The sequence below is a fragment of the Mixophyes fleayi genome, chromosome 12 (genome assembly GCF_038048845.1).
Source record: "Mixophyes fleayi isolate aMixFle1 chromosome 12, aMixFle1.hap1, whole genome shotgun sequence".
Taxonomy (NCBI): Eukaryota; Metazoa; Chordata; class Amphibia; order Anura; family Limnodynastidae; genus Mixophyes; species Mixophyes fleayi.
The window spans coordinates 30,904,710-30,926,153 of NC_134413.1; the positions used below are offsets into that span (position 1 = coordinate 30,904,710).

A 21,444-nucleotide genomic window follows, 5' to 3' on the forward strand; every position below is an offset into this window, starting at 1 on the left:
GGAAATTTCGGAAGGATGTGTTAGTAGATAACTAAACAAGTTTGAGCACAGAGGCATAAACCAGTCACAGATAATGTAAAAGGATTCATGTAATTAATGACACAGGACTGGCAGCATTTTCCCTGCTTTGCTTTAGAGATGATCCACTGTATATAAAGTCATCACATCTAGGTTTTCCTAAATGTTACTACAACCAAATTCCACTCGTTCTAAATCCTGCCTACTTTTGTGTTGGCCCCACCTAGTTATTTGGTCCCGCCCACTTCAATAATTTTTTCCAGGAACACTTTAAGTTCCCAATTCGCCGCTGCCCACACAGAACATTTTCTACTATTCTTTAAGTTATAGTTCATGTATTTCTCAATGTTCTGGGTGCACCACCCGATTATTAACCTGGTTCCTATAGGACATCAATTGAATAGAAATCATAAATCAGGGAGGTGATGTCCTAGTGTGGTGATATTTTCTCTGTTTCCATAACCAGATAAGCTCTATGCACACCCAATAACCAGCTACCTGTAAGCCATTACAAAGTACTGTTTGCCTGTGGATGCCTTTGTACTCATGAACTGTATTAAAAGTTATTCAAGCAGCAACTTAGTAGTTAGAATTAATTTGTGTAAACAAGTTTTGTCTATTATTAACCTTCAACAATTAGTGGGTTAGCATGAAAAATAAATACATTGATGACAATATTTAGAAATAATAAGAAATAAATTACATTTGTCACGCATCTCGGCTTCTTGCACGGTTATACTGCAGTTGCTAGAAGTGGTGCTGGCTTCAAAGCCGTTAGCAGACTCACTCTCACAAAGGCCTTCTTGTGATTCTTCTGCCACACTGTCCACTTCTATGGTTATGTCACTCTCACTCTTTATGCTGTGAGACTCATCGTGACTGAGTGCAAGAGGAGAAGCCACAGAGTAACTCTGAGTCTGCACAGCAGGGGGCAGTGTGGGGGCAGGTAGGGTGTGTGCGTCAGTCTCTACCTTCTCTATTACCATGTCCTCTACCTTCTCCTGTTCATCACAATCATCCAAGTCAACTTCATGACAAACCAGAGTTTCTGGTCCAATCATGGGCATTACATGCTCCTGTTCTTCTTTATAGGAAACCCTCGCAATTTCATTCAGTGCCATGTCATATTCCTCAGTCCTAGTGCTTTGAATGTGTTCTAGCTCAGCTGTTAAGGAGGGCATTTCCTCGTGTACATTCTGGATCTGCTCTTCCTTATGGATGTTAAAGGATTCCGAAATCTCGCTGATTTCAACAGGTTTCTCTTCTGCCGTGATGACTGGTAGTTCCAGCTCACACTCTGTACGTAACTTCTTCTCTGGAGAGGTCTGTTCCACAGATTTCCTCTTGCAACCTTTCTTCTCCTTGGTCAGTGGGTCACTTGGAAGATCCACTTCCAATGGAGCAAAGAGCAACTCCTTACTCTGTAAAGAAACAAATGATGGAAAGTCTAATGCTTCAGGCTCTTCTTTAGGTTCCACCAAATTATCTTCCTGTACTTGCAGAGTCTGCATGTTCTCCAGAGCAGGTTCCTTTGTTTTGCTTCTCCTCCCCTTAAGCTTTGGCATATTTTCTGCCTCCTTTATTTCCACAATTTGTTCTGTTTGCTTCCCAAAAATTTGAACAATTTGTTCACTTTTTTCCACATCTTGCATTAAGGTCTCCGCTGGCTTTGCTGGGCTGGATTCCTGATCTTTTGGAGCACAAACAACTTGGACTAATTCTTGCTCTGTGATTTTCTCAACCAAACTGTCAATTTGCTCAGATTCATTTTCAACCTTTGGCAAAAACTCTTCTTTTACCGGAATGTCATCTGTAATTTCCTCCGGTTCGCTTTCAGATGTTGTTGAATCTGCAATCAGAAATATGGATCAAAAATCAACTTTGACAGCAGCAAAACTACTAGTGAGAATAGACACTTTCAATAAGACAAAGGAAAAACCATATAGCCAGAGAAGGACGCTGCCAGAGCTACTCAAAACATACAGATTTTAGAATATAAAATAACATACACTGGCAATTTAACATTACCCATTACATAATTCAAGCTTGCTAAAACAAAGCAGACTTCAATATTAATTATCTCATTAGGGACTGACAGTATCAGACCAAGCAAAGTGGAAACTGTGATGTTTACCAGCTGATTATTGTCTACAGGTATTAAAGTGATGTCTCCATAACAGTTGACTATCAGTGTTATCCCAGCATTTGGTGCCTTTACTTCAATTGCTCCCTTAAGATGGGTACACACTACAGAAATTTCGACCAACTTTTTATGCTGAGCGATTTTACATGCGATCGATGGTCCGATCACTCGGTCCATGGACTGCATACACACTAGCCTTGTTTAGGACGATAAAGGGAAGAGCGGACGTCCCTTTAGCGACTTTTTACAGCCATGTTGTCGTGAGCAATGATTTTAATGTCGATCACACTGCAGCGACATTTGCGGGAAATGTAAAGAGATACCAAAGACATTAACATAAAGGGGCAGAGCTTTCGCTATAGTTAACTCCCAAAACAGGATAAAAACAGAAGGCTACACTGTCTCTTCATTCATTCCTATTTGTAAACCTACAATGGCTACAGTAGTACAAGAACAAGCAACTGCACTTTACCTGCAATAAAACTGTTGCATTAACACTGTGTGGTTTATTCAGAGTATTTTATAAATATTATTTAATAAAGGTTAATATGACTTTATAACTTTAATAGTTTTTAAACTTTATAAAGGTTAAATGAGAAATAATTGCCAACATAGATGCAAAGGGTAATAACACACGTGCTTTATACACATGTAACGGTCTGCTACCAGACAGGTGCAATACACATCGATACAAAACACAAATCAGTGATGTGCGGATTCCACACCACGTGGGACTGGGACAGACAATCAAAAAATTTACATACACGCCCCCCCAGGTCGAGGAAGTATCGGAGGATTGTCGTGGATTAACCGGTACGACCAACCAAATGAGGCGACAATCGTCCATTTGGGCAGACTTTCGACCATCGTGTCACTGCACACACTGAGCCGATTATTGGACGAAAACCGTGTAGTGTGTACCCAGCTTTAGAGAGACCGAGTTAGAGTAAAACACAACTCCAAGAGCTTAGAATAACTTTGTTTACTTCGTTGAAATCCTGTGCGATAGATCGCCTCTTTTAACTGGCATTTGTAATTTCAGCTACAGTTTAGTATGTTCTTGGTATCATAATCTAATTTCTTTTAACTTACCATTAGAGCATCTATCAGAATCATACATTCCTGAACTCCGCCTCGTTCGTCGACGAACTGCTCCTAATGTTTACAAAGAAAGTATCAGTGTAAAGTTTCAAAACAATTTTATAGAAAGCTATAACAAACACAATTAATATAGGCACAAACTCATGATCTCTGTATAATCTACACGTTTTTATATCATGATTTATGAATGGCGAGTTCTGATATCATAAATGCACTGAAGTTATTAAAGAGATAACACCTCCCTGTACTGTAGATTTCATATATTAGAAATGGCCTCAGATTCCTGTGATCTGTAGAAAAGCCATCTGTCTTCATCCTTTATGCTTTGACATGGTCACTCAACTCCAAAAATGTGTTTGTGTAAATGTGCTTAGTGTAGGGGAATACACAGTCCAAACAAGTTATCTCTGCAAATAGACAGTGAACAAAACAAGGGGTTGTCCATCCTCCCATTACACTCTCACATTTTCAAGTGGTGCTGATCGATTCACAGGAGGGCTGTTTGTGGAAATGGAGAAGAACATACAACTCAAGGGCCAATATTGGCACCCTATAACAGGATTGGCCCACCTGATCAAACGAATAATTATGGTTTAGCCCACTGCAAGCACTCCATCACCTGACACCAGCAGCCACAAAGATTTGCAAGACAGTGACTGACTGCCTATCACATGACCATGGTCTCTTTATTACTTACACTTCTGTATGAGAGGTAGACCAATCCTCACTCACTACTCACCCTCCTTGAATTACATATTAACCAACCAATTATTGGCTAATAAAGGAACGTTCCCTCCAATCTGTGTTCTTAGCAGGGTAAACTCTGAAACTATGACTCCTATCAGTACATCACAGCATTCAATGTGTACACTATTCTGTACAGCAACAGGTGAACACAACATGAATAGTGAGCACTGCTGCAGTAGGAACTTAAACAAGAGAGAAGAGTGCTCACAATGTGCGAGGGTCAGTAAGTACGATTTCTCTTGTGCCACCAGCTATGGCTTCACAAGGGTTTTCTATCTGGAAACATACGTACACATAAATTTTTACATTATGGATATGTATTTAATAGTCATTCCGGCGGGTTTAAAAAAAGTGGAGATGTTGCTTATAGTAACCAGATTCTAGTTATCATTGTGCATAATGTATTAAATAAATAACTAGAATCTGATTGGTTGCTATAGGCAACATCCCTATTTTTCAAACCCGCCGGCAACTTGCAGCTTGATACATTTACCCCACGGACTGCACAATACCATCGATGCTGTTCAGATAAGCATAATAATACATACTAATTTCTTTAAGATACAAATTGATCAAATATTATTATTTTATCACACATAGGTGGCCTTGAAGTTTTTTTAAACATTTTTTTGTAGATAAATTTTCAATATAAACATTGATGATCCTTAGTACACCATGGATTTATAATCTGCCATATTGCAAAGGACACTATTGATGGAAGAAATACCAGATAAGACCTTAAAATTTGCAGTATTTAATTTATCCTACATCCACTGGGTATAAAATACTACACTATTGGGCGCTCTCTTGTCTATCTATACATACATATGCACACACACACACACACACACACACACACACACACACCTCTTGTGCAAGTAACAATTCAACAAATAACAAAAAACTAGGGAGTAAAGCTCATTTTAACAGGAAAATGAGAGAATTACAATTGGGAATAAAAAAAAAATATATATAGCTAGGGTGCTGTTAAATGACATCCATCAAAGTACATTGCTGCATTTATATCACAATACCTTCTAATCCATTTAACAAGGAAGTATTATCAGGCAAGTTGTTTCTCATATGTTTACTGGATGCCTTGCCCTCACTGTTTGGAGTCTTAGATAGAACACAAGCCATGTTAGACTGAAGAGTGGACTTTAAAGGAGGACGTCCCCGCTTTGATTTTTGCTTCTCTTCCTCCCGCTTTTCTTCCTTTTCATTCTCATCTTTGTTCTTAAAAAAAGAGGAGTAGAAGAGCTTACTTATCACTACTGTAAGACTGCAATGTTTAAATATTTTTTTTTGTTTAATTAAATAATAATCATTTTATATCCAAGCTATTTTTAAACCATGGTAATACTCAATGTGAATATGGTTTATAATTACTTTTGCTCTTTTCTTTAGTTTTCTTTTGGATCCACTTTTCTCTGAAGGCCAGATGATTCTGTCGGCTTTTACCCATTCATCATATCTGTAAGATAATAAATTGTGTATCCCAACTGCTTAAAGAGGAACAGTAACTCACAGATTAAATAGCACTTCTACCATATACAAACATGCCAGTCTGTTTTACTATCCATCTCAACATCCATTTTTAACCTCATTTTTTGCAAAATATCTGCTGGATCCATTTAGTCATGGAAAACTACAAGATATACAGAGAAATTATGCCATTTAGTAGCCAACTGCATGGATTTAGTCAGACGTTATTCACACGCAACATTGTGTTTTCCACTACTAAATAGATGTGAAATTTAGGTGGCTTGGAGAGGGATAAATACTTTCTAAGGTGTATTTCTTCTAACCTGTACACATAAACAATTATTAATTGGCCACTCCATTACCACATGTTAATTGCACTTAAGCATTAAGCTCACACAGCTGGAGCCATTAACCCCGCAAGAACAGTGTGTATCTGTAGGAATGCTATCCGACAACTGTGGTTCTAAAATAATAGTAACTTCCTCTGTATGGAGCTACAAAGAAAACCTGGTTTGATCACAGATGTCCATTTTAATATGAATTTTTTTGACTACTACTATTAATACTACTACTGTTACTACTACTACTACTACCAATACTACTACTACTACTACTGTTACTACTACTACCAATACTACTACTACTACTACTGTTACTACTACTACTGTTACTACTACTACTGTTACTACTACTACTCCTCCTCCTCCTCTCTGGCTTTTACACAGTCAGGTTCTTTCCTCACTCACCTTACATTCCAGCCGTAGTAATGCACCAGGTATAACAACTCTCCTCCATCTACCTCAGTGCTCTTGATATTGGCTTCATAGATTTTCTGGGTTTTCCCACGTCCATATTTAACTTTAACTTTGGTGCCTGCCAGACAGTCTCTCTCCTCAGAGTCCTCCTCGCATTCAGTGTCTCCTTTATGTTCCATTTCTTCTCTCCTGTACAGTACAAGAATACCACAATAAATATCAAGAAGAACAAGACAGTGTGAACTAGCTTCTTTTGATTACAGAGAAGACAGTAAAGACACTATACTGCTTTTAACGCAACAACTGCCCAATAAGCAGAACCACTTTAAATAAATAAATAAATCTGTGAAGCTCCAAGAAGAACCAGACTGTAACCCCAACCTATATTGCCTCTTACCCCGGAGTCTGAAGTAGAGTAGGACCACTGATCTCTGACAAGGAGCAGACAGACTCCCGCCACATGCATACCTCGGTGGGCTGCCTGATTGTCGGGTCGACTGACTGAGGGTTTGGAAGACGCTCATTTAGGAGACCCAACCTGCTTTCCTCAACGTTGTCCTCCACGAATGGAAAAGTATGGAGCTCTCAAAGTCTGACCCGTAAAAGTCCCTGCAGTACGAAAGACCAAACCTCAAGCCCCACGCTCTAGGAATGTTGAGAGACAGAAAGGATGAGCTTTTCCACTTCCAAGACCAGATACGACATTTCCTGAAAAAAGCAGAGACTCAAGAGTCTTTAAGGATTCTGCCTTCTAAGCCAGAGAGTATGTGGCCCGAGATCACTGAAGCTAAACGTCTAGAGCCAATGAGAACAGCACCCATCAGTTATTAGAATACCTCACAAATATTTCCAACCATAGTCTGCAAAGACCTGGGTCTTCCTGAAGGCAAACCATCCAAAAGCAGATCTAGCTACTTTCCCACCGTCACACTTATCCAACCCGAAGTTAAGATGGGTCTAAAAGTGACCGTAGCCGCCATGGACTTGAGGATGATTTCAACTTATAAGGTCCGTGCTATCCCTATGGGACGCAACATTAGGAATCGGAATAGTGTTGCTTTCAGACGAGCTTGCTATAGGGGTATCAACCTCAGGAAAAGATTCACATTTAGCAGTATCCTCACTGATAGAGGATATAGGGTCTGCAAACTGCATTAAACGCCATGCTAGACATAGTAAAACATCCAATAGAGAAGAGGAGAAAGGAATCAACTAAACGTCCGACACACTCACTATACTGGATTTTTAGGGCTCATCTCCTGCAGTCTAGTGGAATCTTTGTCAAACACAAGGAGTCATCCATATTTAAATCCTCTGCCACTCTACCTTCATCCTAAGAGGAGCATTTGGTGCGTGATCCAAGCCCCCTACCCCTCTATGCCAAGTGAAGGGGATACACTTTTTGTCATTCCCCCAGCGTGCAGCCCGAGCTGCGACACCAAAAGTTGTTTGCTGTGCAGGTCCGGTCACTACCTGCAGAGCAAGTGGCTGGTGTCCCCATTATAGGTGATCTCCTGCCGCCACCTGCTTCTAACGTGGGGGCAGGAGGAAGGTCCAAATCAGTACCTTTTCAATTCACTTCTAGAGTCCTGCATAACAAAAAAACAAAAACAAACTGGTGCTCCCTGCAGGGTGGTGGTATAGAGCAGGTGAAGTTACACATTTTGCAGAATTTTTAAAGTGCCAAACTCCAGGTCTCAGCCTTTATACCTTAAGGTCTCCAGTGTCCCCCAATTGGAAGATAGAGAACTATTGATTTGTCTTGACAAAGAAGGAAGAATATATAATTTCGGGATATTGGTAGATGCATATATGCTGAGAATTAACATTTAAAATCGGCAGAGTAAATGCACCCATATGGTTCAAACAGCCTTTTGATGAAAGAAAAGACAAAATATATATATATATATATTTTCTCATCAGTTATTTTTTCTGCCACACAATTGCAATGATTCTTGATTTGCTTAAGAACAGTTCTTCATAGCAAAACAACAAGAATAATGTCACGCTCTACAAAAAAATAGCAGTGAACGGAGACAATATGCAACTTTAAAATAATTTCAGCATTACTTTTTAAATGTGGATCGTCAATCGACATTAACAATATTGTGAAGTCGCTGTCTGATTTTTTAGGGTGATTACCAATGAAGTACACCAAGGAACTGTACATGGACCAACCCTCTTTAATATCTTTATTAAGGACACTAGTACTAGTGGTGAAGTGAAGGTATGCCTTTTTGCAGATGACACAGATACGTAACTCCATGACTGACGACCTAGCAGACTAGAGGACAGTCAAGAAGGTGGCAATTACAATTCCAAAAATACTAGCTCGTGGCCTTGGGTCTCAAAAATCTACAGGCAGAATAGTATATGTCAGCGAAATTAGAATTGAAGAGTAAAGGGATCTAGGATTCACCAATTTAGGCAAATTAATGGTAGCACAAGCAAAAGCTGTGGGGAAATCCAGGTGGATGCCAAGTTGCATAGGAAGCAGAAAGTGGTAGCGTTGCCGCTATACAGGTCTTTTGCAAAATCACACATACTGTGTCCAGTTCTGGAAGTCATATCTCCAAAAGGATATAAATACATTTTATGCAAAGAAGGGCTACTAAAAGTGTACATGGTCAACATCGCAGAACATACCAAGATTAAAGGACCTTTGTAACACTTGAATCAGAAAAGGGAGACTGGATATCCTAGACACTTTCAATATATCAAGCAAATTAATAAGGTACAGGAGGAAAGTATTCTACAGAGGAATAAAAATATTAAAACCAGAGGACATCAACTAAAATTTGAGGGTAGCAGGTTAAAGAAAATTAGATACAATAGCCTCCCAACAAACACGAATATATGGTAGAATTTAAATATGCTTGGGACAGACATAAAGCTGGAAGAAAGAAAAAACAAAAAAAAACTTAGGACAAAAAGGAATGAAACGGTCTGACTAAATGGGCAGTCTGGTTTTACCTGCCTTAACCTTTATGTTTCTAGGTTTTGATTAGCATTAAGTGTTTCCTTTACAATTATTTTGTGTTCAAAGCTACTAATTATAGAAAATTAATTCTGTTCATTTGTGAATAGCAAAAATCATGATCCGTTATGGAATGACTGAATCTGGAGAGGCAAGCTGCTTTGTGGTGATCATGTTGGCATAGTGAGGTTATTCCAAACAGGAAACCACTCTGTTCTGTGCTGTAGTTTCCTCTTGGCACATGCTTTGGCCCTCATTTCCCAGAACACACCGGAAGAGACTGCAGGACTGAAAGCGTCTTAGAAGACAGTCTCTAATTGGAACAAATGACACAGGTGAGCAATATAAACTATATGGTGATCAGTAAAATTAAACAAAAATGGAAGAGCACGGGACTCTATATGGTCATGCGTCACTTTTCCTGCAGTGAACAAGTGACCAGAGTAAGGCAAATCAAGTTTATGGTGCGTTTTTCCATGGAGAAGTCTGTAGACCTCCTACCCACCTTCGTGTGGGGAAAAAAATAATAATAATAACTTATTCAGGACCTATAACCATTCTCTTGACATGACTATGCAATTGGTATTTTCAACTCGAAAACATAAGCAGCTGTGTCACACAGATATCACACACCTGATAATAATGACCTCTTATATCCACGTATTGGTGGTCTTTGTGATAGAGTGTCGATCAGGGTAGAAGATAAAGTTGTCTTCAGATCTTTGATCTCACTCAAATATTGAGATTATTGTTTTAACATGTATACATCTACTTCTGCGGCAGTCTCCTACACAAAGTGGTGCATACACAGAAGACAAACACGTCCTTCCACTGATATCTAATGTGGCAGACCAGGAACCCGGGGGGGGGTTTATGGTGATCTACTGATGAAGCCTTACATAATTGTTTATGTTTTTTTGTTTGAGGGGAGAAAGAGGGAGATGAAGGAGGGGAAAGGCGAGTAGAGACCTGTAATACTGTGGTAATAGAACATTAAACCTATTGCCACTTATTAACGTGGTACTACTATAAGACCGGTATATCACCCATCGATAATGTAAACCTATGCAACCAATCAGATGTTTGTTTTCTTTAGCCCAACCATACTAAACTGCTTACAGCAGATATCTAATTGGTTGCTATGGGCTACAACACATTACTGCTCATTGCACCCTTGTGCACATGCACAGCATTAGGTGTCTGTGAATGTCATATACACTATTATATAGTGGACACTATAAAAGGGGCTGTCCCACTTATGGACAACCTTTCTTAATCAATCCTGCTTTATGTATAGATATCTCGCCCCTACTTGCACATTGGTGAGGTAACGTTCTTCAAGCAGAGACCTTTACAGGACACTTACAGGGTTGGAGTTGGAGGGCTGAGATAACATCTACAAGTTCACTTACATGTCACATAGCTTATCATCTTCATCAGACTCTTGCTCGGAGTCCTCTTGTTTCCAGCTTCTCCGGTCCTTCATTCTGCATGTTAAGCTCCTCCTCCCTGGAGTTATGTCATTTTCATTCTTTTCCTCAGTTTTGTCCAACTCCTCTTCCATATCTTTGTTCTCCTTGTTGTGGTCTTTTCGTTTATCACTCTCTTCAAGATTCTTTGTGACTGAGACTGCATTGAAAACAAGTCCTCGCCTCCCCTAATGGAAATAAAAAATTAATAATCATTAAAAAAGAGAAGATAGAAACAAGTGGTGCTCTATAGACGGAAGAATCTTCCTTTCTCCATCATCCACTGACCCACTTCCCAACAATTCCTGGCTCCAAACTGCACAATTTTATGCTCTGAGAAGAAAATAAGAAAAAATCATCTACTCAGATAATGTACTTGCATCTTCAGTTTTGGCACGCTAATGAAACATGCCCATATACACTACATGGTCAAAAGTACATGAACACCCCACCTAATTAGAGTGTTTGGTCATTTCAGCCACAACCATTACCAACAGCTGCATAAGTGCTGTTATTGTGAGGTAGGTCTCCATGGCCAAGTCTCAGATCACCATGCCGAATGTCAACTGGAGTAATGTAAAGTGGTGAAAAGAGATTCATTACTCCAGAGAACAATTTTCCAATGCTCCAGTCCGATTGATAAATCGGAGTTTGGCAGACGTCAGGAGAATACTTCCTACCCAAATACTTACTGCCAACTACAAAGTTTGGGGGAGTAGGAATAATGGCCTGGGTCCCCTAGCTCCAGTGAAGGAAAATCTTAATGCTACAGCATACAATGACATTCTAGAGAATTGTGCGATTCAATGGTGACAGCAGTTTGGAGTAGGTCCTTTCCTGCTTCCTCAACCCCATCGAACACCTTTGTGATGAACGGAAACACTGACTGTGACCAAAGCCTCATCACCCAAACTTCAGTGCCAGACCTCACTAATGGTCTAGTGGAGAATGAATAAGAAACCTTGCAGCCATGTTCCAAAATATAGTGGAGAACCTTCCAAAAAGAATGGAGTCTATCACAGTACAGGGAGCATATTAATATATTAATGCCCATGGTTTTGGAAAGAGATGATCAATAAGCACATATGGATGCGATGATCTGGTGTTCACATACTTTTGGCTATGTAGCTTTATCATAAAATGTAGCTTGCATCCTAGATTTATATTTCCTTCAGTGTTTAGCAGTTTTTATTTATGCCAACCGATGCACCAGTTGCATATTCATAAACGAACGCAGATACATGGGTAATCATTTACAAAATACAAATACAGCTACACAGAAGATATAAACGGGCATCATTGTACTCTGAAATGTGGACAATACGTTTGAAGGGCTGAAATGTTGAGACTTAAATTTTCTAACTTTTATTCAAATTCGATGTATATGTGCTGGAACAGCCCCAAACTATAAGTGATGGGAGATATAATGGTACAATCCTGTGGTTTTAGAGCATTGGTTCACTTATTATGTGGTTCGGAATCAGACATCCTGTGGTTCTCCCAGCATATCCTGCCAGTTAGGATGCTGTAACCCCACAAGATATCCAAGCCTGCCTTAGATTATAGTTCAAAAATACTAGAGCAAACATTAGGCAGGCGAGTACTGACAGCAGTAAATAGAAAAGGAATGTAAACCTCTATAAAAGGTTCTTTGAGCGTTAGCATCACAAAATGTGCAATAATAAAATTAAATTGTACCCTCGGCGATATAACTTCAGTCTCCTCTTTCTCGTTCTCGCTGCTAGAATCAGTGTCGTCCTCGTCTTCTTCTTCTTTGAGTTTCACATTGACCGGAAGGTCTGTGGCCTCTGTTCTGTCACTATTCTCCATTGGTTCTTCCTTTGCCGGAATCTCCTCTACTGGTCTAGGATCATTGTGGTGAATAGTCCTAAACTGAATGTCTGCAGAACGGCAATATTCCTCAAACCCATACAAGTACCTGAAGTCAAAAGGACATTAAACAATACCGTTCAATCATTCTGGCATCTACATTAATGAAGAACAGAAATGGTGGAGATTATGTCACTCAGGATTTTATTATCAATGATTTATAATTTAGCATCACATAACTTAGTCCACAAGCGGCACTCCAAGTTACTCTTTAAAAAAAATAAAAAAATAAAAACAAAACAAATTCTGATGTGTAGTAGACTACAAGCCACACACTCATACAGACCTGCATCTTGTACAGCTACAATAGTAATATGAACACTAAACAGCAGATGGCATGACCAATGCTATGTTGATGCAATAGTACTGAACTCCAGTTCACATGTGGCACAGGTCCAGTGACTGGAAACCCTGTCTTAGTGGGAATATTGACCAGCAAAGCCACAATTGAAGGGCACACTCCAAGCTTTAGGACCAGCCTTTGATTAATACTATACTTTCACCAAAATTTAGAAAAACTTACTTTTTGTATGCTGTTTTTACATTGTAGGATGCTGCCGAATTCAAGATAGGAATGCCAAGGTCCATATAAATCTGTTTCCATACAGCACCGCTTTCAATCTGAAGAACAAGAAAGTGTTTAACCTCACAGTTCTGCCAGGTAACGGGAAAAGAAAAAAATATTTTATGCTGTAAAGGTTGTGTCCACTTACATTGTCACAACCCCCCTGCTGATAAACAAGTCTAAAAAGCTTGAAGAGATTCAGATCCTTGTAACCCAATACTGGTGGCTTGTTGATTGGTGTTCCTAGTAAGAAAGTAAATAGAAATAATAATAATACATAAGAATTACAGTTCACTATCTGGAAGTTAGCAGATGTATGGACGATTTGATTGAACATACCGGAAAATGATACTTAAGAGAGTGGCAAAAGTCAATAATTAGAAAGCAAGCGAATATTACTTTCATTAGTAAATTGCAAAGATACCAGCATGCAAACGTCAAATGACCAAAGCGGTCATCTTAAAGGACCAAAAACCCCAAAACAGAAGTCATCTTGCATAAAAGAGCTAGTGGTAACATTCACAACTATATATGTAAAAGCTAAGGAGTTGGAGATATTAAATAAATTAGACGCCTACTCCAACACAGTGCCATGTATATCACATGGTTATCAGTGTCTCCCGAATAGGATGAAGGGGAAAATTGTACGATTATGAAGGGATCATTTTTCAAATGTACACAATCCCCCTGTTAAGCTCATTGAAGAGCACTCTGCAGAAAACCTTTCAGAGCACAGTGGGTATGTACAATATTACACTACAATGCAAAACAACTTAAATTTCTCTTATGGTGTAGGAACTTTTACATATAGACCTGCAAACATTACAAGATGCCTTTTCACACTGGATCAACTTATATTATAGATTCCGTGGCCCTTTAAGTTGGCGAAGACTAAGCTGGTCTTAATGTTCTGCCACTCAAACCTTAGAAAATTGGGTGATAAAAGCAATACATAGAATGCATATAAAAATTGCATACACCAGAAAAGTCTAGTTATGTGTGAAACACAAAACACATTTGTGGCTATGGTATAACCTTAGCATTTTCATTGAGAGATGGCAGTTCGGAACATTTTCCCTTCTGTGGCTGAAAAAAAGGAAGGACATATAATCTAGAATTTACAAAAGTTGCCTTTGATTGAGAGTTAAGTCTTATGAAAGAAGTTGGTAACTATAAAAGGGATAGGCATCGTCCCAAAATGATGAGGCAAGTGAAAACCTTAGGGCCCCCACACAGACCGACCAAACTTACAGAAGGAGTCACTGCCTTGGGGAGGCGAGCACCCCCGCGGCATGGGCCCTTGGTCGGGTCAGTGGGTGAGGGACAGCCTACAGTCTGAAGCCTGGAGGCAGCCGCTGCAAAAGTAGAAAAACTGAAATCAGGTTGATGAGTTACCCAACCCACAGCTTCATGAAAAGAAAACCATCATCAGCTTTGGCAGAAGATCACAGTTTTATCAATTACAAAAATGAAATCCTGCTACTTCTGTCATATTGCCTGAATACAAGAAGACTTTTTTGATGTTAGCAATGCACAAAAGCATATATTGCAATCTTAACAGGATAAAATATATACAGATCAAGATATGTAACATACACACTTATGCATTCCACAAACACTAACATAAGACAAACAGAATAATATAGAGGCTGATGACTTAAGACAGATAAATAATTAGCATGCTTGTTTCTTTAAGAACATAATGCTACAGCCGTGTCTCAAACACTTTTAATGAATTGGATGATATGTATGGATGTCACAGAGACCCTTCCTGGAAATGTATCCCAGGTTTACAGTACCCTGATATATAGTGTAACATGGCCAATCTCCCACTTCAAGGTAGGTCCCTGTTTTATGCATACTTTGCTTTCCCTACTGTCCGCAGCTGTGGAGCAGTGTGTTGCCATAGAAATCTACAATAACATTAATAGCAATCGGTCTTTACAGCATCTACACGCTGCGTGGACTATAGTTTGTTACCATTTTCATACAAAATATCCCAATTTCTACATAAAATTAAAACGGTTTAAACCCTGAAACGTAACATTTTTGAAGAGTAAAATAATGTTTTTGCCATTTTAGGTCAATAAACTGTCCCCCATCACTTTTGGGACTATCCTCCGAAACAATTAGAAAGAAGACACAATGCATAACTAAATAAACGACTATCAACACCTACTATCTACCCCCATTTACTAAGAATCCTTGCATAAAAACAGCACGTCTGCTTATATATCCTGGTATCAGTTCATGAATAATTCAGCACTAAAAGGGAGGTAAGCGAAACATCTGAGAGCCTATATCAAAAGAAGTGTCAGGAGTTGATAACCAGAGGCAGTGTGCAGATCAGCAACAAACTTCTAATGATTCCAGGTTAAGAGTAGGAAAAAAAAATAAATATATAAATAAAAATCAAATAATAAAATAAAAAGAAAGACAACATTCCAAGGCAAGGTTTTCTGGCAAAAAAATTATTTTAGTAGTACCATGAAATGATTTAAAAGGGCATTTTGTGGGTGGAAAGAAATAATTAAAGTGAACACATCTCCTACACGTGGAGATGACCAGCATTTTCGATATTAATCAATATTGATGAGAAACGTGGCTACAGACAGGCTTCAGAAATGTCAAGTACACAGTGAATATTATTTCCCTTAGATTTCATGTATTACATAGAATGTGATGGCAGATAAGAACCGCTTGGCCCATCTAGTCTGCCCATTTTTTATTAACCTATGGTAACCTCAAACCCTATTTGATCCTTTATTTGTTGTAAGGATATCCTTATGTCTATCCCAAGCATTTTTAAACTGCTCTACTGTATTAGCCTCTACCACCTCTGATAGGAGGCTATTCCACATACCCACTACTCTTTCTGTGAAGTAGTTTTTCCTCAAATTACCTCTGAACCTACTTCCCTCCAGTGTCAGTGCATGTCCTCGTGTTCTAGTACTTCTATTCCTTTTAAGAATGGTTTCCCTCCTGTACCTTGTTCAAACCTTTGAATTTGGCTACCAACCATTCTAATTGCTTGGTAGCCAAATTCTCTTCTAACTCACTTGATGAGATATTTTCTGGATTTTAAAGTTTCCCTTTATTACTACATATGCACACAAACACCTATTGACAAGGTCAGATGTTTTAGCATAATGGTTTAGAGCAGGCCTGTCCAACCTGTGGCCCTCCAGGTGTTGTGAAACTACAAGCCCCAGCATGCTTTGCCGGTAGACAACCAGCTGATAGCTAGAAGGGCATGCTGGGACTTGTAGTTTCACAACACCTGGAGGGCCACAGGTTGGACAGGCCTGGTTTAGAGATTGAAATAGTATATCGTCATCACCAAAATAGTCAAACACAGTATACACAATTGCACTGACCTTTAGTTTTGGTTACAGGTATAGTTTTATTATTCTGATCCTGCAGCTAGTACATTGGATAACACAAGTGTATAATCCACACATGTAACTACTGCTATAATACTTCATGAAGAAGTTATCATCTATTTATTTATATAGTGCCACTAATACCGCAGCCCTGTACAGAGAGCTCACTCACATCAGTCCCTGCCCCATTGGAGCTTGCAGTCTAGATCCCCTAATATACACACACAGAGACCAAGAGAGACTAAGGGCAATTTAATTGCAGCCAATTAACCTACCAGTATGTTTTTGGCGTGTGGGAGGAAACTGGAGAACCTGGAGGAAACCCATGCAAACACGGGGAGAACATACAAACTCCACACAGATAAGGCCATGGTCGTGAATCAAACTCATGACCCCAGTACTGTGAGGCAGAAGTGCTAACCACTAAGCCACCCTGCTGACCAAGTTATGCTGCAGGTTTAATGAACGTGTATCTGAAAAGCACATACTCTGATGTCTCATCTACCAGAAACTTAGTGCAGTGTGTAGCATCTAACAAAAATAAATGGAAAGAAGTCTATGGTGTGACAGATAATACCTGCAAAACTGAAATTACTAGCTACACCTTCATAATTAACAGTTACATACATCTGATGTATACTTACTTTCAGTCATTTGAAATCTTTGGAGCCTGAATATTTTAACAAGATGATCTTTATTATACAGTAATACAAAACCAAATATCAAGTTTTCTTTATCATTTATCTATGATCCTCTTAATACCAGTCTCCGACACAAACATGCATTTTGTGGGCTCAACTAACATTCATAAGGATGCAGCCAATCAATTCACCAGGAACTGGTGATATCACTGAGCCATGAGCTTCAGGGACAGAACTACTGCCTAGTGAATATTAGTTCAGTCTCCTATTGAATATAGGTTCAGTCCACAAAACGGCTGCATGCAGGTGATGACACGCTTTCAACTCACAATATTATTTACTCATTAGTAAAGAGACTGAATGGTAAAACCGATGCTTCCCCAACTCTGGTGGAAACTCAGGACTGATCATTCACAGTTTACTTACTACTATGTGTGCAAAGGACATTTAAAGTTCAGGTCCATTAGATCTTTTGTTCCATATTGTTTGTTCTATTGGAGGGTGAAAACACCAGAGTTAAACCAGAACCTCATGAATAGCATTACACTGGAGGGGACTTTACCTCTGTCTTCCATAAACCTGTAGAGCTGCTGCAGGAAGTTGTCCCTTTCCAGTGGGTCTGCCTCTTCTTCTGGCTGCAAGAGAAAGAAATGTCAAAGCTCAAAACAAAAAAACACAAAAAGAAAGGAAGAAAGAAAGAGTTCTATCAATACTACTGACCGCCACTAATTCCACAGCGCTGTATAGAGAACTCACTCACGTCAGTCCCTGCCCCAATAGAGCTTACAGACTAAATTCCCTAACACACACACAGACTGGGGTCAATTTGATAGCAGCCAAATAACCTACTAATGTGTTTTTCGATCGTGGGAGGAAGCCGGAGCGTCCGGAGCCACGCAAACACGGGGAGAACATACAAACCCCACACAGATAAGGCCATGGTTGGGAATCGAACTCATGACCGCAACGCTGTGAGGCAGAAGTACTAACCACTAAGCCACCATGATGCCCTATCTCTATATGACAAATTCAGTAGTGATTTAACAGTACAAAGTTGTTAGAAGCTGCTCAACATCATATTTGACTCACTCTGCAAAACTTTTATGGCAAGTAATGTGAAGCTGCAAGTGGGAGAAACATGTTTATTGAGTAAACACAAACTCTTCAGGTAAGACTAAATCATAACTAAATAGAAAATCTGTTCATCATTAAGCAATCATGTAATGACACAATTATTGTGTATGTTTGGGGACAAAATGGGCACAACACCAAAACCTATTGTTCTACTACTGTATAGGATATACCACTACTTGATGTAAACAATCTTTACTGAAATACAATTGTAAATGAGAAAAATATGTTTGACTGAGACCTTTGTGGTTCCGAAAATTTACAATTTAGAGTACAAAAGACCAGCATTGAGTATTTGCCATATTTTGCTTTAAACATGAACATTTGATGTACATGTTGACACTGACAAGAGAGCTTGCTCTCTAAACAGGAGTGCACATTTTCTAGCAATGTGCTTGCCATGTCTTTTGTGTACAATGTCATATTGTGTATTCATTTTTCCAGCATGCCATATAAAACGCAAAAAGAAAGAAAAAATAAAATATATGGCTGGATCTGCTCTGCCCACGGGTGTATTCTCTCCTCATTGTGCTGTATTAGCAGGGAAGAGACAGGCAGGCTAGTCATAAGTGAAGACATTAATTGGAAATGACATGCACAATAGGAAGTACAGCATGCAGGAAAAATGGCTGAATACCTCCGATCCCAACAGTCAAATATTTCTTACTTTGAGCTAGAACATATCAACACATTCAAATTGATGAAATGAAGGATCCTCTTCCACACCCAACAAATCACCATGAGAGAACCCAAATCTCTGCCACAGGGCAAAAACATCCTGAACAGGACAGTGATGCAGGAGGACATGCACAGCAACTTCAGGAAAATGCTCAAGACATTGAAAGGTCCCTTTCTTCATCCATGATGTGTATTGAACCTCACAGTGTAAATATATAGCAGATATGAAGGAATGGTCAGCATAAGACAAAAACCTACAAATAGCATTGCTCGGTCATCAATGTGCAAATTATAATAGAATATATATACACACACACACACACACATCTATGTTTTATAATGTATATAAAATATTATTTACATCTTTCTACAAAAGAGAAGATATGATAAGCCCTTTATGTAAACCTCAGGCAGGCAGGCCATGGAAGCTCATGGCTACATTAAGAAGGTCTTTATTCTGCTCTGCTGCCATCTAACTCCTGAAGACATGAAGAGGCTGGGGATAAAGCTCGGCCTTCCCGTTGTCTACACTGCAGTTCCACTTAAACTTCCCATACATGCAGAAATAAAGCAAGACAACCCATCATTTCATGGTTTTCAGGCTGAGGCCAGCTCCCACCAAACAACAAGGTGGGAAATCATTCTCCTTCATCTCTTTATTAAATGATAGGGGCAGAAGAAGGTAGGACAGATTACACTTATTGTCTGCCCACACTGCCCAGCCTCCACATGTCAGTGCTGCTCTCTACAAGCACACATACAGTACTCCCTTTAGAGCTCACTTTTCAGCATATTTCCCCTGTCTGACTCTCCCAGCAGAGCCTTACAATCAGATAAGAACTACGTCTACACAGCCACGGATACAAGGCGAGAGCCCACGCACACTCTCCAGCAGGAATAACATCACACAATGCTCACCTACCTACAGACAGCTTCCATGCATGTCCTAGCTAGCAGGCGGCTGCTCTGTGCTGCTTGTCCCCAGACAGGCCTGCTGTAAGGTTACCCCTCGCCTGCTCGGGAGGGCTACACACTTGCTGCTTTGCCTGCATTCCCTCCCGTATGGGAAGAATCAGACATTACATGAAGAAAAGAATAAGACGGCCCCGTTTCAAAGCATCTGGCGAACCTCCCCTGGCAGCCTGCCAAGCCTCTGCTCAACCTTCCTGTCTCAGCAGAGCATGCGTGCTGTGTGCCCAGCACCAGGCTACCATGGCAACACTGTAGGCAGCCCCAAGTAGGGGGAGACAGCGCTGTGTGTTCACACAGACAAAAAAAATACCATCAGCAGCAGCAGCATCGTGGAGGGGAAGAGGAGAAGGACAACTAGACACAATAACCACACTGAGTGCTCTGCTCACTCACAGCAATCTAGAGATTAGGTGAGGGCTGAACACAACTACAGCAATGACCTGCTGGAGCAGGAGCAGGAGTTATATTGCAGTATAAAGTTACAAAGTCCCCACTCCCCTTCCCTTACATATACATCCGCAGTGGATACTGAGGAGGTGGACAGGAGGGAACAGACATAGAAAGGTCATTTTGGGGAAGAAGGGTCAAGGAATGTAATGGCACATGGAGACAGAGAGACATTGTCACTGAAAGACAATCTGTGAATGTGGCTCTAGTATTCTCCTGGTGCTCATCCAGAGGACTGTGTTTTATAAGAAAGTACAGACACAAAGGGGTTATCAGGGCTGGTAAACAAAACAGCTAGTTACAAGTCCCACAAGTATCCCCATTCCTCTACATACTGCACTATTAAGCCCTGATTGCCTCTCAAAATGAATAATCTCTCTCACATACATACACACATTATATATCACAAAAATGGTTCAACTATGTTATATATATGTGCACACACTAAATTGCAATAAAATTGCACAAACGCATATTATATAGTAGATTAAACAAGGAGAAGACAACAGGGTTGTGTACAACAGACAGGGACACACATAAGAAACCTACACCAGAGTTTTATAAGAATTCTTTAAATAAAACAACCAAAGATTGTTTCAAATTAGAAAAAGAAAACAGAGTTGAAAACATCAGTTTCCAGTTCAAACTCACAATGAAAAAAAAACAGAAAACAGATACTGATGTTACATACTTTGCTTAACGCTGTGTGGCAAGGTATATATTGTTATGTCTGCTCCCCACAATGTACCCTCCACCTCCCTTTCCCCCTTTTTCTTCTGTACCCCTCTCCCCCTAAACACTGAAATTCTAATAAAAATTATTGATATTAATAAAAAAAAAAAAAAAAAAAAAATCAGTATCCAGTCTCTAATAAATTCCTAAACTGTCACAAAATAGCAGAATAATCTGAACAGTTTTGTTATGGTTGTCGAAATCTCTCCATGCGCTGCAAGCATGTAAATGCAAAGCAGTTGATCAATCTTACTAAGTTACTGCCATTGGCAGAGAAATTATTCAATGTGATTTTATAGGACAATTCTCA

General features: G+C 39.6%; 1 protein-coding gene across 2 annotated transcripts in view; it reads right to left on the bottom strand.

The window, feature by feature from the left end:
* ARID4A (AT-rich interaction domain 4A) overlaps nucleotides 1–21,444 on the bottom strand; it is a 70,237-nt gene that overhangs the window by 18,322 nt on the left and 30,471 nt on the right. For both annotated transcript variants that reach the window (XM_075193460.1, XM_075193461.1), the window contains exons 12-21: nucleotides 17,737–17,809; nucleotides 13,299–13,393; nucleotides 13,109–13,206; nucleotides 12,394–12,634; nucleotides 10,639–10,883; nucleotides 6,241–6,438; nucleotides 5,399–5,483; nucleotides 5,044–5,245; nucleotides 3,254–3,316; nucleotides 722–1,867 (exon numbers count right to left, since the gene is read on the bottom strand). In XM_075193460.1, coding sequence (XP_075049561.1) covers nucleotides 722–1,867; nucleotides 3,254–3,316; nucleotides 5,044–5,245; nucleotides 5,399–5,483; nucleotides 6,241–6,438; nucleotides 10,639–10,883; nucleotides 12,394–12,634; nucleotides 13,109–13,206; nucleotides 13,299–13,393; nucleotides 17,737–17,809 — 2,446 coding nt within the window. The remainder of the gene's footprint in view (nucleotides 1–721; nucleotides 1,868–3,253; nucleotides 3,317–5,043; nucleotides 5,246–5,398; nucleotides 5,484–6,240; nucleotides 6,439–10,638; nucleotides 10,884–12,393; nucleotides 12,635–13,108; nucleotides 13,207–13,298; nucleotides 13,394–17,736; nucleotides 17,810–21,444) is intronic.